At 43.7% G+C, this 15,679-nt stretch overlaps 1 protein-coding gene and 1 long non-coding RNA gene across 2 annotated transcripts in view; one reads left to right on the top strand and one right to left on the bottom strand.

Annotated features, from left to right (window-relative positions):
* LOC136015424 (uncharacterized) overlaps nucleotides 1-5,880 on the bottom strand; it is a 32,097-nt gene extending 26,217 nt beyond the window's left edge. Inside the window, exons 1-2 of the long non-coding RNA XR_010613193.1 lie at nucleotides 5,799-5,880; nucleotides 1,518-1,640 (exon numbers count right to left, since the gene is read on the bottom strand). This is a non-coding gene — a long non-coding RNA (uncharacterized LOC136015424). The remainder of the gene's footprint in view (nucleotides 1-1,517; nucleotides 1,641-5,798) is intronic.
* Nucleotides 5,881-6,073: 193 nt separating this feature from the next.
* Nucleotides 6,074-15,679, top strand: part of TTK (TTK protein kinase) — a 30,435-nt gene continuing 20,829 nt past the window's right edge. Inside the window, exons 1-4 of the mRNA XM_065681380.1 lie at nucleotides 6,074-6,168; nucleotides 11,034-11,209; nucleotides 13,380-13,524; nucleotides 14,875-15,100. Coding sequence (XP_065537452.1) covers nucleotides 13,380-13,524; nucleotides 14,875-15,100 — 371 coding nt within the window. The 5' untranslated portion in view covers nucleotides 6,074-6,168; nucleotides 11,034-11,209. The remainder of the gene's footprint in view (nucleotides 6,169-11,033; nucleotides 11,210-13,379; nucleotides 13,525-14,874; nucleotides 15,101-15,679) is intronic.

The raw sequence follows: 15,679 nt of genomic DNA, 5'->3' as shown, positions 1-15,679 counted from the left end.
GTGTGTTATCAGCATTGTCCTCAGAGTAAAACCAAAACACACCACTGTACCAGTTACTAAGATGAAAATTAACTCTATACCAGCTGAAGCCAGGACACATTCATAGCAGCTTGATCCACCTGTTTGTTGATGTTCCTCAGTGGCCCTGACTCTTGGGTACATGAGCATCTACATGGGGTACCTTCACCACCAGGTTCTGCACCTGGGCATCAATATCTTGCCACAGTGCAGCAGCCCAGGTGTGTTTATCTCTGCATTGTCAGTTGCTCTGCTTCCATTGCTGCAACCACCTCCACAGCACATTTGCCACCATCCATGAGTCAGTATAGAGATAAAGTACTGGCCATCTTTCTCATTCAGCAATGTCCAAGGCCAGCTGGATGGCTTTCACCTCAGCAAACTGACTCAATTCACCCTCTCCTTCAGCAGTTCCTGCAGCTCCACACAGCTGCCTTCCATCTCTGATGCTTTCCTACAATACTGTAGGACTCATCAGTAAACAAGGCATATTGCTTCCCACTTTCTGGTAGTTTGTTGTACAGTAGGGCCTCCTCAGCATATGTCACCTCCTTCTCTGGTGACAGAGAGGGCTTATAATCAGATTGTAATTTGGGATGGGCATTGTCAAAAATCTTTGCCCTCTGGCCTAAGTCATAATGACTTCGAGGATTCCTTCACTTTCCACTGGACTTTTACACTGGTCACATGGGGATATTAAAGGGTGTCTCAGTTTATGGACAGGAATCAGGGAGTCTCGGTTGGTGCAGTATTGCTGCCAATGCATCACTGATCAGCACCTGTTGCTCTTTGGCCTTCAGCAGCTCCATAACAGAAGGGTCCTCCAAAAGCCCAGGCAAGGTAGACAGTGGCTTAATTTCTTCTGTCTCCAAGGCAGCTATACCAAAAGCCCACTAGTATGTTTTTTGGGTCCTTGAAATACCTTCTCCTGAGATTCATGGAGCCTCTGGACCAGTCACAATGGCGTGCTTTTGCCACCCCTTCCCAGTCAGGCTTACTTCAGCCTTCAGTACAGTCAGCTCTTGAGATTCCCCTATCACTCCAGAAATGCAAATAGGTTCTGTCTCTTGATGGCATTACGGTACATTGCACCAGTGTCTGCTACAGCCTTACATTCCACTTGATCCATAGTCAAATAAACCTGGTTGTCCCTCTCCTCCAGCTGCCTGGAGGCAGGGCCCCTTTAGTCCTGGTCATAGAATTCTCCACTTGCCTCTTGTATAAATGGATTAGAATTGCTTACTATAGGATCAAGGGTAAGATCAACAGCTCCACTCTTTCTGGGAAACTAACACTGGAGACTGAAGCAACAACTCTGATGGAAGAACCCCCATTTGTTGTTGTTTTTCCTTGCAATTCATGTACCTGTGCCTCTAGGATTAAGGTAGATTTTCTATCCCACTTCCTCATGTCTTCTCCATGGGCACGCAGGCAAAACCACAAGGTGCCCTGTGGTATGTTCCTTCTATATCCTCTGTTTTGGTCAAAAGAACACTTACTGTTAACAGCTGAGATACTGGTCCATACAGGTGAGGAGCAGGAAATATCCTCTTTGAATTGCTGGAACCCCTGGACAGTTTTTCCCATTCTTTGGACAGTTCTTTCACAGCCAAGACACAAGTCTGTAGGGAAGAAGAGATATTTTCTTCATACTGCAGGCGTTGGCTAGCTAATTAATTCACTGTTGGTGCCTTTTTCCTCCCCAGGTCACGGAGGGAAGTATCTCCATCACGGTTTGGGGCTCCGAGAAGAAAAGGTGCAATTATAAATAGTTTCCGATAGATGGCTCCCGAAGTACGGAGTCGACGGCAACACCGAGGACAAATACCGGATTAGTTTTGCGACCAGCCATTCCATCGTATCATAAACCAGTGTTACACAGTATAACAACATGATAACCTTAACCCAGTTCCCACAAGCGATAAACCGCACAACAGGGAACACATACTGCAAGGTATTACGTAACACGACTGTTAAGAACAAGCACAACAACTTTGAGAGCAAGCAAGTCAACATTGTGCCAGCGACTATTGAACTAATTTAATGAATGCCTATAACAAATTTGTTGTAACATGCTCTGGTTAGATCTGTCTTTATCTCAACCCTTCATGACCCATGTTGGGTGCCCAAAAGAACTGTTGTGGTTTAACCCCAGCTGGCAACTAAGTACCATGCAGCTGCTTGCTCCCCCAGTAGAAGGGAGAGGAGAATCAAAGAAAAAAAAAGGTAAAACCTGTGGGTTAAGATAAGATCAGTTTAATAATTAAAATAAAAATAATAATTGTAATGAAAAGTGAAACAAAGAGAGGAATAAAACCCCGGAAAGACAAGTGATGCCCAACACAATTGCTCACCCCCACTGACTGATACCCAGCCTGTTCCTGAGCAGCAGTCAGTCCCTCCTGGTCCCAAGTCCCCCAGTTTATATACTGGGCATGATGTGATATGTGGTATGGAATACCCCTTTGGCTAGTTCGGGTCAGCTGTCCTGTCCCTGCTCCCTCCTGGCTTCTTGTGCCCCTACTCACTGGCAGAACATGAGCTTGAAAAGTCCTTGTTCGGAGTAAGCATTACTTAGCAACAACTAAAACATCAGTGGGTTATCAGCATTATTCTCAGATAAAAGCCAAAACACAGCACTGTACCAGCTATTAAGAAGAAAGTTAACTCTATCTCAGCTGAAACCAGGACAATGCAGCACTTGGGGACATGGGTTTAGTGGCAGACTTGGCAGTGTTAGGTTAATGGTTGGACTCAATGATCTTAAAGGTCTTTTCCAACCTAAACGGTTCTATGATCTTATCCACAGCTCACTCTCACATAACTGCTAACTATATTTTAGCAAATAGCACAGGATTATATTCTGATTAAGCAACTCTCGTTTGATAGATTTTGAATATTGAGACCAGTATTCCTTAAGCAGCAAAGCAGAAAGAGAAGAATAAAGAACGTAAAGTGGGGAAACAAGAACCATAGATTTATACAAAGCGTAAGATTAATCAGAAATTATTTCTCTGCCCAAGAAGCAGATGCTGTGAAGAAGCAAATCTGACTGAAAGAAACATTTGAAGATGAGACCCATACTTTCCAAGTGATAAAGAACGCTGGTCAATTATTGAACACCAAGGGTATGTCTCTTCAGAGTCTTGTGGATTCATGAAGTTCAAGGTGGAAAGAACCATTGGATTATCCAGCCTGATCTCTTAGTACAGTTTAGAAGTTTTCATGTAGTAGCTCTACTAAGGGTCAGAGTAAGTTATGCTAAATATAACATATTGTACTACAAGCCCTACCTTAACTGTGAAAAGCAATAAAATATATGCATTTCTTTCCAGAGTTTATCACCTCTTTTTCCATTTGTCAGCACTTTTTTCACTGCCCTTGTGCCTCCCTTTCTCTGTTCCAGGTCTCTCAAATATAGAACCTGCCTCTAATCCCTTCTTCACTGCTGGTCCCACAGTTTTGATAAATCTGTATTTAAATCTGGTATGGCTGGCACCTTTACTAAAGTGGTGATGGTATTCCATTACTACAGTGGTGGTGTGGTTATGCAGGTGCTGTTGGTGTTGTACAATCATACTTCACTTTTCAAAATATTCCACTTCAAATACCTGTGAACTTCGGCTTTTCCTCACATAAGTTCCCCATAACCACATGTGAGATCCAGCCACCTTTCACAGTGTGATGTGTAGCTTTCATCAGCTTCTCACAATGTTACGTTCAGCAACTTCTTGTCACATGCTCTAGATTTCCATGACTCCTCCATCAGCTTAACCTCAGGCTGGGACCTAGTCAACAGTTCAACCATTTGCTCACAGCCTTAACACCATCTTTGTATCAAGTTTATTGGCAGCCTTTTTGTATTACCAATACAATACTCAAAATACATCCGTTAAAGCCAGTCCTCAAGGTGTCCTTCCAAAATGGACAGCTCAGTCATTTCTTACTCACACTTCCTTTTTGAGATCTGATTAGCCAGTTTCTAAATCAGCATTTTGTGTGCTGTAAAATGCACAGATGTGCATACGTCGACCTTGTCTTCTTTCTCCCATTCATTTTGATTTTGCCAGGATTCTGTGTAGTATCCTGATTTCTTGTCACAGCCACAGAAACTAAATGACAACTCCTTGCACCATTATTCACTCACTAGAACAATGCAACTTTCTTCTCCTTTGACCCCATCGAAACCTCTGCTGATAAATAGTCTGTGTCCTTCAAGTGGAGACAGAAGCAGAGCAGATTCACGGCACTTGTGCCACCTCTTTAAATTTTCACTAGAATTAGATTCTGATGGAGCATCAAAGCTCCAATACAACAAAACTGTCAAATCCCCCCCCAGATATGTATATGCAAGGATGAATAAGGCAATGCACAAAAAAATAATCTCACTTACTTGTAGCTGAAAGTTATAATTGCTTTATTCTTAGTAGAGAAACAGGCACATCCATGGGATCATCTACTGCATTCTAAAATAGGTGGATGGACTGAATTTCTCTCTTGGAATGTCTCTTTTCCTTGACTGTAGAGTGATCATATATCACTACATTATACAAGATAGTCAAATTTCAGATGAATGAAGATGAGTAAGATAAATTTCAATGACAGACCAATGTAAGTAAACCTCATAGCAGCCTTCCAGTACCTGAAGGGGCCTATAGGGATGCTGGGGAGGGACTCTTCATCAGGGACTGTAGTGACAGGACAAGGGGTAACGGGTTAAAACTTCAACAGGGGAAGTTTAGATTGGATATAAGGAGGAAATTCTTTCCTGTTAGGGTGGTGAGGCACTGGAATGGGTTGCCCAGGGAGATTGTTGGGTGCTCCATCCCTGGCAGTGTTCAATGCCAGGTTGGATGAAGCCTTGGGTGGGACGGTTTAGTGTGAGCTGTCCCTGCCCATGGCAGGGGGGTTGGAACTAGATGATCTTGAGGTCCTTTCCAACCCTAACTATTCTACGATTCTATGATATGTATTATGTGTATATGTGTATGGAAAGCTAATGGGTAGCAATTTATGAAATTAGCAAGGCGCATATATATACACATCTCGCTGTTTTTTTAGAGTGCGTTAAGAGTATCTTGACAACATAAGCATCAGAAGAACCATACCACCGTAAAGAACACAGTAATTACTATGCACAACCAGAATGCAAACTGAGAGGCTGAATTGTTCTCCTCAGTGCATTTGCATTACTATAATCCAACCCCGAGAAAGGCCAGCTCAGAGAAAGAGATGCTTTAAGTAGCTTTAGGCAGACTGCAGATTTCCAATCAGTTTATGAAGAATCCGCCTGAGAAAAAGGTAGTGGAAAGATACCATCTTAAGGAGATGATCAGGGGACACAGTCCTGCTATTCTGTCACAGGTAAATGAATCTCAAAAATTATCTAGATATCGCTTAAAATGGAAATATTTTCAAACACATTTTAAGTTAGTTCGCATTATACCGTTTCTGTGCTCTGCACTTGCATAACCAAGAACTGAACGCGGGTAGCTCACGCTTCCCTTTCCATCCCTATGGAATCGGGAATAACGATGGAGCCATGCCAGCCCCCCGGACGGCGTGAACCAGGCGCTGCTTTTGCCGCCCCTGTCCAGCGTTGTAGCGGAAGCTTCCTCTCTCCGCTCCGCGAAGACCTCCAGGGAAAAGAGGCCTGCGGCCGGCCAGCCAGTGGGGAAAAACCCGCCACCGCCGCTGAGGGAAGCCCTTCTCGCCTCCTCCGACACGAGGCGGACAGCAAGGCGCGGAGGGTGCCCCGCAGAGCACCGCTGCAACCCTACCTAAGCCGCCTCCTCAGGGCAGAAAGCTGCCGCTCCGCTAACGGGACCGCCCTCCCTACTCCCTGGGACGGCTAACGGCCACCCTCCGCAGCGCGCCTGCGCACAACGCTCCACTGGGCTGCAAAGGGTCCATGGGGAAGAGTACCTGCCGGAGGAGACAACACTCCCACCACACCTCCCTCCAATAGCCGCGGCCTTTGCTGCTTGTCTTTTTCCTTGCCAATCAGCGCTTACTTCCTCCCCGCCCCCTGAGCCTTTTTGACCAATGGGAAGCGAGCTCTTTGGGCGTCGGTGATATTCAAACTGGGAGCGGCGCGCGGGCACTAGTTTGGCTTGTGGGACAGTAGCCGCATAAGCGGCGCCGGTAAGGGTGAGTGCTGCGGGACGGGGCTGCGGAAGGGCTCGTAGCGGGAGCAAAGCCGTGTGTTTGCCGGAGGAGCCCGGCAGGCCCCGGGTAGCCTGTGGCGACGGTGCCCGCGAGGCAAGCCTTGCGCCGGCCCCGCCCTCCTCTTTGGTCCCCGCCGCGGCCGGGAGGCCAGCGCTGCGCCTTGGGGAGCGGCGGTGCGTGAGGCGGCACCTCGGTCACCCGCCCCGGCCTGTGGGGTGGGCTGCGGCGGATAGCGGGGCCTGCGGTTCCGCTAGGCTTCCTCCGCTGAGGATGAGGAGTCGTGGTGTCGCTTCTGAGGCTCTTCCCACTACTGCTCACCGCCTTTCTCTCCTCGGAGTTGTTTTTGTTTTGTTAACCTGGGTTTCATGAGGGGTTTCGGGACTGGTAGTGGGTTGGTTCTTTTGGGCTGGGGTTTGGTTTTTGTGGTTTTGGGTTTTTTTTTTGGTTTTTTTTTTTTGTTTTTCTTTTTTACTTAATTAGGTTCGGTATGTTATGAAACTAAATGCAGAAGAAATTCTGGATAATACAGTTGGTTGCAGGCTTGGCAGCATGCAAGAGGGTGAGGATATCAAAGCATTATGCGGGTTGTAGGCTGAGGAGCAACACTTTCCATAAATAGAATGAAGCAGAACTGAGCTTGATATTGACTTATGCAAGCTGTTTTGGAAATGGGAGAGGCCATGTGGGCAAGGAGAGAAGAATCTTGGCATGGGTGCTTATTCACCTCCAACTAGTGCAGGTGATAGAACAACGGGTATTCCTGAAATGATACCCGAAATTAAAACTACTTCTGGTTTTGTCCTTATTGCTGCTTGGCTATATCCTTAAGCTTATATCTTTAGATAAGCTTTCAGAACTTAAAATTGTATGCTGCTGTGTTAGCCTTTGCTGCCTCTTGGTAACTTACCTGCCCAAACCAAGCCTATTTTGTTTATGCCACAGTAGCTCACCTGCTTCTCTGCTGTTGAATCTCTTTCTGATTAGCCCTGGTTTGTATCTTTGAGTCTTATCTCTTTTGCGGTTAACCTAGAATTTATTTTTTTCCCCTATTCCTTTTCATAATGTTGCAAACTTTTAAAATAATGATTCTTCCCCCAATGGTCGACATTTTTGTTTCCAGTTAAGAAAATCCTGATTTATGCTGTAAGACTTATAAACAAAACCAGTGAAGAATTATGTACATATATGGGGTTTATGGTTATTTTTTTAAAGCCTGTGTAAAAGCTTTAAAAACACCATGTTTCTTTTTATTTTCGGAAATGGATGCTGGATAAAGGAGACTTCTACTAATGGCTGCACTAGGAAACAGTTTAGGAGTGAGTTACCAAGTCTGTCTTATTAGATAGCTAGTTAATAATCTTGTAACCAAGTCCTGTAATCAGGGTGTTATATGGGGCATGAGGTGAAATGGAGATGATTTGGAGGGCTTTGCCACTTGTCTGAATTTAGATTTTGATGTCTGCTTATGGGAAGCTTTAGCTTGACTTTTCCCGCTAACGGTTATTTAACATCTGTCTGGAGTAAGCAAAAGTCATGGGATTTTAGAGAGCAGACTTTAGCTTCTTCAGGAACCTGCTTAGTAAGTTCCCATGGGAAATAGCCCTAGAGGGCAGGGGGGCCCAAGACTGTTGGTTGATATTCAAGGATCACCTACTGCAAGCTCAGGAGTGTTGTATCCCAGCTAGAAGGAAGTGCAGCAGGAGGGCCAGGAGACCTTCTCAGATAGGTAAGAAGCTGCTGAGGAAACTTTGAAGGGAAAAAGAGGCTTATAAAAGGTGGAAGCAAGGACAGGCAGCCTGGGGAGAATACAGGGATGTTGTCCGGGAAGGTAGAGACCAGGTTAGGAAAACTGAGGCCCAGTTAGAATTAAACTTGGCTAGGGATGTTAACGATAACAGAAGGGATTCTGTAGGTACGTAGCAAATAAAAGACTGACTAGGCACAATGTAGGCCACCTCTGGAAGCTATCAAGAGAACTGGATATCCTGGATTTGGAGAAGGCTGAGGTTCTGAATGACTTCTTTGTCTCAGTCTTCACTGGGAAATCGTCTGACCACACCACCCAAGTCTTGGAAGGCAGACTCAGGGACTGTGAATACCTTAGGCCCACTGTAGGAGAGGATCTGGTTCAAGACCATCTTAAGAACCTGAATGTACACAAGTCCATGGGACCTGAAGAAATCCATCCGCGGGTCCTGAAGGAGCTGGTGAATGAAGTTGCTAAGCCACTGGCCATCATATTTGAAAAATCATGGCAGTCAGGTGGAGTTTCCAGTGACTGGAAAAAGGGAAATATAACCCCCATTTTCAAGAAGGGGAAAATGGAAGACCTGGGGAATTACAGACCAGTCAGTCTCACCTCTGAGCCTGGCAAAATCTTGGAGCAGATTCTCCTGGAAGGCATGCTAAGGCACATGAAAAACAACAAGGTGCTTGGTGACAGCCAGCATGGCTTCACTAAAGGTGAATCCTGCCTGACCAATTTGGTGGCCTTCTATGATGGGGCTACGGAACTGATGGACAGGGGTAGAGTGGTTGATGTCATCTACCTGGACTTGTGCAAAGCATTCAACACTGTCCAGCATGGCATCTTTGTCTCTAAATTGGAGAGACATCAATTTGATGGATGGCCCACTCGGTGGATAAAGAACTGGCTGGGTGGCCGCACACAAAGAGTTGTGGTCAATGGCTCAATGTCCGGCTGGAGACCAGTAACGAGTGGTGTCCCTCAGGGATCGGTGTTGGGACCGGTCTTGTTCAACATGTTTGTCAGGGACATGGACAGTGGGATTGAGTGTGCCCTCAGCAAGTTTGCCGATGACACCAAGCTGTGTGGTCCAGTTGATACGGTGGAGGGAAGGGATGCCATCCAGAGGGACCTTGACATGCTTGTGAGGTGGGCTGATGCCAACCTTATGAAGTTTAACCATGATAAGTGCAAGGTCCTACACCTGGGTTGAGCAATCCCAGGCACAGCTACAGTTAGGGCACAGAAGAGATTCAGAGCAGCCCTGAGGAGAAGGACTTGGGGGCTTTGGTCAATGAGAAAATGAACATGAGCTGGCTTCAGTGTGCCTTCACAGCCCAGAAAGCCAACCGTATCCTGGGCTGCATCAAAAGGAGCATGACCAGCAGGTCGAAGGAGGTGATCCTGCCCCTCTACTCTGCTCTTGTGAGACCTCACCTGGAGTATTGTGTGCAGTTCTGGTGTCCTCAACATAAGGATGTGGAGCTGTTGGAACAGGTCCAGAGGAGGGCCACGAGGATGATCAGGGGACTGGAGCACCTCCCGTATGAAGACAGGCTGAGAAAGTTGGGGCTGTTCAGCCTGGAGAAGAGAAGGCTGTGTGGAGACCTCATAGCAGCCTTCCAGTATCTGAAGGGGGCCTATAGGGATGCTGGGGAGGGGCTCTTCATTAGGGACTGTAGTGACAGGACAAGGGGTAACGGGTTCAGACTTTAACAGGGGAAGTTTAGATTGGATATAAGGAAGACCTTCTTTACTGTAAGGGTGGTGAGGCACTGGATTGGGTTTCCCAGGGAAGTTGTGAATGCTCCATCCCTGGTGGTGTTCAAGGCCAGGTTGGATGAAGCCTTGGGTGAGATAGTTTAGTGTGAGGTGTCCCTTCCCATGGCAGGGGGGTTGGAACTCGATGATCCTAAGGTTCTTTCCAACCTTTAGTATTCTGGCTCATGTTATGTTTCTAATCAGGCCGTAGGAACAGACTTAAATATTTAAGCTAACAGTATAGCCACAGTGGTGTGGAGGTATAAGGAAAGGTGTAAGGCTAACAATGTCTTTAATTAGGTTTATCAATTCACTTGGAGAGAAAAAAGGCTGGGCAAGCTTGTGGACATTGGCTTTTTTTTTTTTTTTTGCTGTCCTTTACACCTCCTTGGAGTGAGAGATTCACAATATAGGTAGATTTCAGGGGCAGGATGAGTGTACCTTTTTTTTCAATAATAACATATTTTTATACTTTCTCAAAGTCTGCATATGAGGGAAGACTGCATTGGGCTCCATTCTGAAACTCAGCAAATAGTTTTAACACAGCAAATCCAGTATTTCAAGACTGGATGTTATTTCTATTTATTATAAATTAATATTCTTGGGTGTCACACATGAAATTCTATGGCTAACATGTAATGCCAATTCATTTAAAACACAGACTGCTAATTAGTCTTTGTCACTTGGCTCCTTGTTTAGTGGGTCTGTGTGTGGAGGGGTGGGGGTTGAAGTTATTTAAATTTTCTACACTTTCTTAGAGATAATTCTGTATCTTCCTGATGTTCTCCCTGATCCTTGATTCCTTGCCCCTAACCTCCTTTCCTCTACTGGTTTCTAGATGTTGAGTGTGCTGCCATGGAGCTATTGCACTTGGAAGCTCAGTTCCTATTGAGTGCGTATATAACGGCATGTTGCTGCTTTAGGTCTTTGCTGTCTTTTCACATTTTGAATGTACTTCACACAGATGATTCACAGCAAATGCTTTTCTAAAAGTAGGGATGCAGCAGATTAAGCCAAAATAAGACTGAATACTTGCTTACAGTTAAACTTTGGCATGAGTAGAGATGTTAGTTGCAAATCATGCCAATACACAGATGAATATGCCTTTAGTGTATTGTTTATCTGAACATCATAATAAGCAGACACACTGGGAAGTGCTAGCACTCGGTATAAAAATTATCTTTGAGCTTTTTTGTTCTGTATTTATTACTGACAAGAAATAGTTTTAATGATTTAATGAAAACTATATTTCTGGGATTTCATGAAGTTTAGGCAAGCCTTCAGGCTTTACTGAGATTCATTTACTTTTCAATGTCTAACCAGTCCATTTCTTATACAGATGAGCTTCAGGATGGAGAGCTATGTTTCTTGCCTTTGCTGGATTCTTGGGATCATCTGACATAGTCTGACCTGCATCCACCTTATCTTTTTGACAAGGCACATTCATTCTTCAGGAGAGTTTTTTTCCGTATAGTACACATTGAACCTTGAATAGTTAAGCAGCACACCAGAAATGTAAGTCTGATGCACACTGATAAGAGTTAAGATCAAATTTATGCAGAAAATGTTGCAGGGTGGTTTTGTTTAGTTGTTTTTTTTTGCCTACTGTGTTTGACAAGCTATCATTTGCAAAAAGAATAATGAGCTTTTTACATTGGTGAGGAAAATATAAATATTGTGTTTAAAAGAAAAAAATTCCGCTGGGAACTGTTAGCAATTACAGCTGTAATGAGAGATGACAGTATTACTAAACATGAGGTAAATTTCTCTTGAGGGTCTTGGTGCTTCAGGTTCTCGAGAAGCTGACTTTTAAGTCTCAGCTTAGTGAAACAGAAGTTCTATTTCAGATAGCACTGATTTAGCATGCTGTCTCTAGCTTTCATAGTGGTGGGGTTTTTTTTTGTCTGTAGGGCTTGCTTACAGCTGTATTCGGGGGATGTTTGCTTCTGCATTTCTTAGACCACTGAAAATACTTCACTTGGTGAAGGAAGGAAGGAACCATTTGCATAACTTAATGCATTTTTTGCTTTTCTGCAAAGATATTTACAGTTATGTCTTCAATATCTCACCAGACTCCAGTAGTTGTTAAAGTGCTCCTAAGACTGTTTAGTAGTGGTAATACAGATGGTGCATTTGACAGACTACATTTTGGACTATACACAAAACCCCACCATGTTTTGAACCTACTAAAGCAACACTTCCAGGTAGACAAGATCAGACTTAATGTTCTTGGTGGCAATTTCTAGTACTAGTTCTAGGACAAACATGAAATATGCTTACTTCTGCTGTATAAGCAAGTTCCGTAAGGATGACAGTCTTTCTGGTTTATGGTCTCTGCTTGGGGAAAGCTAGGAGTCTGCTGCTTTTCAAAGAAATGTAAACTTGAGATGACTAATGCTCTAAACGTATTGTGAGACTTACTGGAAGTGGTGCCAACTTTATTTTTTAGATAGTGGAATTAGAGATGGAGGAACTTTTTTTATCCCACTTAAATTATGTTGCTATCAGTAATTCATCTAAATCAGATCTGATCTCTCTGGGCCTTCCGCCAGCTTTTCATTGAGCTGTTATACCTGAGTACAAAAGGAACAAAGAACGACAATTTACTGTAAAAAATAATCTTTTTTTGAACCTGTTTGGTCTGTACAGAGTTACCTTCCCTGTTTCTGGTTTCAGCTTCACAGTAATTGGGAAGCCTATTACCCTGGATATGTACTTAATTCACCACAGTTTTTAATATTAAAATTCCCTTGTTCATTAGATGCATGGGACATTGATTAACATGGAAAAAGCTGTGATTAGTGTGTTTTATAAAAATGTGACAGACTTTCGGTGTAGGCAGAAAAAGATACGATATAAAAGTTTGTTTGCTTTTGGTGTGCAGCTTTGGCCACATCATGTATGATGTAACTATATTTCTGTAATGGATTGCCAGATGTGCATTTGCAATAAGGAATATGTAAAAATTGTGTTAATTTGTTTTAGTATATTAATAAATTATTGTGCTGGGAAGGGGATGTGAGCTGGAAAGGTGAAAGTATCAAATGTGAGAAAAATGACAGTTTTTCCTCGCAGGCGCTTGGCTGTGCTGCATTTGTTGACATTGCTGAGTGTGTGTGTTTTCACAAGCTCTGATGGGTAAAAATCTCTGAGCTTGCTATTTATCCCCAGCAGGCATTTTACTGTACCAGTGGCTTTCAGCATTTATTCACTGGTGGAGCTTTTAAGCTTTTTAACAAAGTGCTGGGTAATTATCATTTCAGTATAGTTTAATTTGTTGTGTCTTTGCTAGTCTGTGTTAATCGGAAAAGTTAACCCTCATATTCAACAGATCAGTCTTGAGTACCACTGTGCTATGATGTATTGAGACTTGAGGGTGAGTGGCATAGCACTTCTTATATTTATTTTGACATGTTATCAATTGCAAAGTTAGATTTAAATTGCCATGTTAATAAATTACTGCAAACACATCACAATAGCAGTTAATAGCTCATTTAAGTTGGCTTCTGTGGAGACATTTACTTGTATAACTACATTGACAAAGTCTCAATAGAATATTTGTTGCATTAATGTGGTTGAGTCTCAAGCTGCAAAATGAGAGGCTTTCACATGGTAATTCCAGTTAAGGTAAACTATAACAAGATTCTTCAGTAACTTCATGGGTTTTTTTAACTTTATGCCACAGATGGAGGAGGGGGACCTAAGTGAAAGAGGATTGCCGCAGATTGCTTCAATCATGAGTAGAGTTAGAGACTTGAAAAGCAAATACAGAAATGAAGACAATATCACAGATGAGCTTAACTGTACTAAAATCTCAGCTGACACAACAGGTATGTGTGTTTTGTTACTCTATTGTCACACAACACATCTTAGAGTCATAGGATAGTTAGGGTTGCAAAGGACCTTAAGATCATCTAGTTCCAATCCCCTGCCGCTGTGGGCAGAGACACCACACACTAAATCATGCCACCCAAGGCTTCATCCAACCTGGCCTTGAACACCACCAGGGGTGGAGCATTCACAGCTTCCCTGGGCAACCCATTCCAGTGCCTCACCACCCTTACAGTAAAGAACTTCTTCCTTATATCCAATCTAAACTTCCCCTGTTTAACCTCTTACCCCTTGTCCTGTCACTACAGTCCCTAATGAAGAGCCACTCCCCAGAATCCCTATAGGCCCCCTTCAGATACTGGAAGGCTGCTATGAAGTCTCCACGCAGCCTTCTCTTCTCCCAGGCTGTGAATAGTCCCAACTTTCTCAGCCTATCTTCATACGGGAGGTGCTCCAGTCCCCTGATCATCCTCGTGGCCCTCCTCTGGACTTGTTCCAGCAGTTCCATGTCCTTTTTATGTTGAGGACACCAGAACTGCACACAATACGCCAAGGGAGGCCTCACAAGAGCAGAGTAGAGGGGCAGGATCACATCCTTCGACCTGCTGGTCATGCTCCTTTTGACGGAGCCCAGGATATGGTTGGTTTTCTGGGCTGCGAGCGCACACTGAAGCCAGCTCATGTTCATTTTCTCATCAGCCAGCACCCCCAAGCCTTTCTCCTTAGGGCTGCTCTGAGTATCTTCTCTGCCCTACCTGCATCTGTGCCTGGGATTGTTCCGAACCAGGTGTAGAACCTTGCACTTGTCATGGTTGAACTTCATGAGGTTGGCATCAGCCCACCTCACAAGTGTGTCGAGGTCTCTCTGGATGGCATTCCTTCCCTCCAGCGTATCAACCAAACCACACAGCTTGGTGTCATTGGCAAACTTGTTGAGGGCGCACTCAATCCCACTGTCCATGTCCCTGACAAACATGTTGAACAAAACCGGTCCCAACACTGATCCCTGAGGGACACCACTTGTTACTTGTCTTCAGCTGGACATTGAGCCATTGACCACAACTCTTTGTGTGCGGCCACCCAGCCAGTTCTTTATCCACTGAGTAGTCCGTAAATCTTAACTTAGACTGAGTGAAAGAACCGTTAACCAAAAGACTTCAAGGTTTAGCATTTCTTCAATATGAATGACCACAAAATACATTTCATCTCCCCTTGTTTCTTTAACTGTAGCGCTCTAATATTTAAAACAGAAGTCACTAGTCATCTTGAATGAAAGCATATAAAAAGTGTTTTCCTCTGTTAATGGTTACTGCAGTTTTATTCAATCTCCTTTGTTGTTTTTTTGTCAGATAACTCTGGAACTGTTAATCAGATAATGATGACGACAAATAATCCAGAAGATTGGCTGTGTTTTTTGCTTAGGCTAGAGAAAAAGAGTATTCCGCAGAAGGATGTTAGCTTCCTAAATAGACTCATTGGTCGCTACAGTCAAGCGGTGACTGCATTACCTGCAGAAAAGTACAGTCAAAATGAGAGCTATGCTCGCATCCTTGTGAGATTTGCGGAGTTGAAAGCGTAAGTATAAATGTTCAATATAAGAACTCATCATTAATAATTCTGCATTTTATTAGAAGCTGATAAAAGTGGCTTGTTCTCAGTGATTTCTGCAACAAAGTATTTTGTGTTGATGTTTTCATATTGGCTTCTTCAAACTCTTGAGCAGTTTTTACTCATTGCTTATCTCTCATCTCCAGAATACTTGCATTTTTTATATATGCTCATAAACATAATTGTTCAGAGTTATTTGATTTAGAGATGCTAATACTCTTTTGGGGGGGGGGTCTGTGTGTGAGGTATATAGGGAAATAGCATGAGACTTTTTTTCAGCTTTATACTTGAGCTCAAAAGAAGCTGTGTGGATAAAATCTGATATAACTTTGGGTAGCTATAATCTGTGTATTAAACTGTGTATGTGGTAAGTTAGCATTAGTTTCCATGTGGTATTCTATAAGTGATTTGGGTGTGAGGCAGAAAATTTGCCATTATCTAATCCATCTAGTCAGACGTTAGTGGTCTTATGCATGTCTCATCTGCTTTATCCCTTACCTATGACTGATCCTAGCTATACTAAACTAGCTGCCTTAGTGTAGGAAG

The sequence above is a fragment of the Lathamus discolor genome, chromosome 5 (genome assembly GCF_037157495.1).
Source record: "Lathamus discolor isolate bLatDis1 chromosome 5, bLatDis1.hap1, whole genome shotgun sequence".
Classification (NCBI taxonomy): domain Eukaryota; kingdom Metazoa; phylum Chordata; class Aves; order Psittaciformes; family Psittacidae; genus Lathamus; species Lathamus discolor.
Note: the sequence above shows the minus strand (reverse complement) of the source record. Positions and strands in the feature narration are given on the sequence as shown.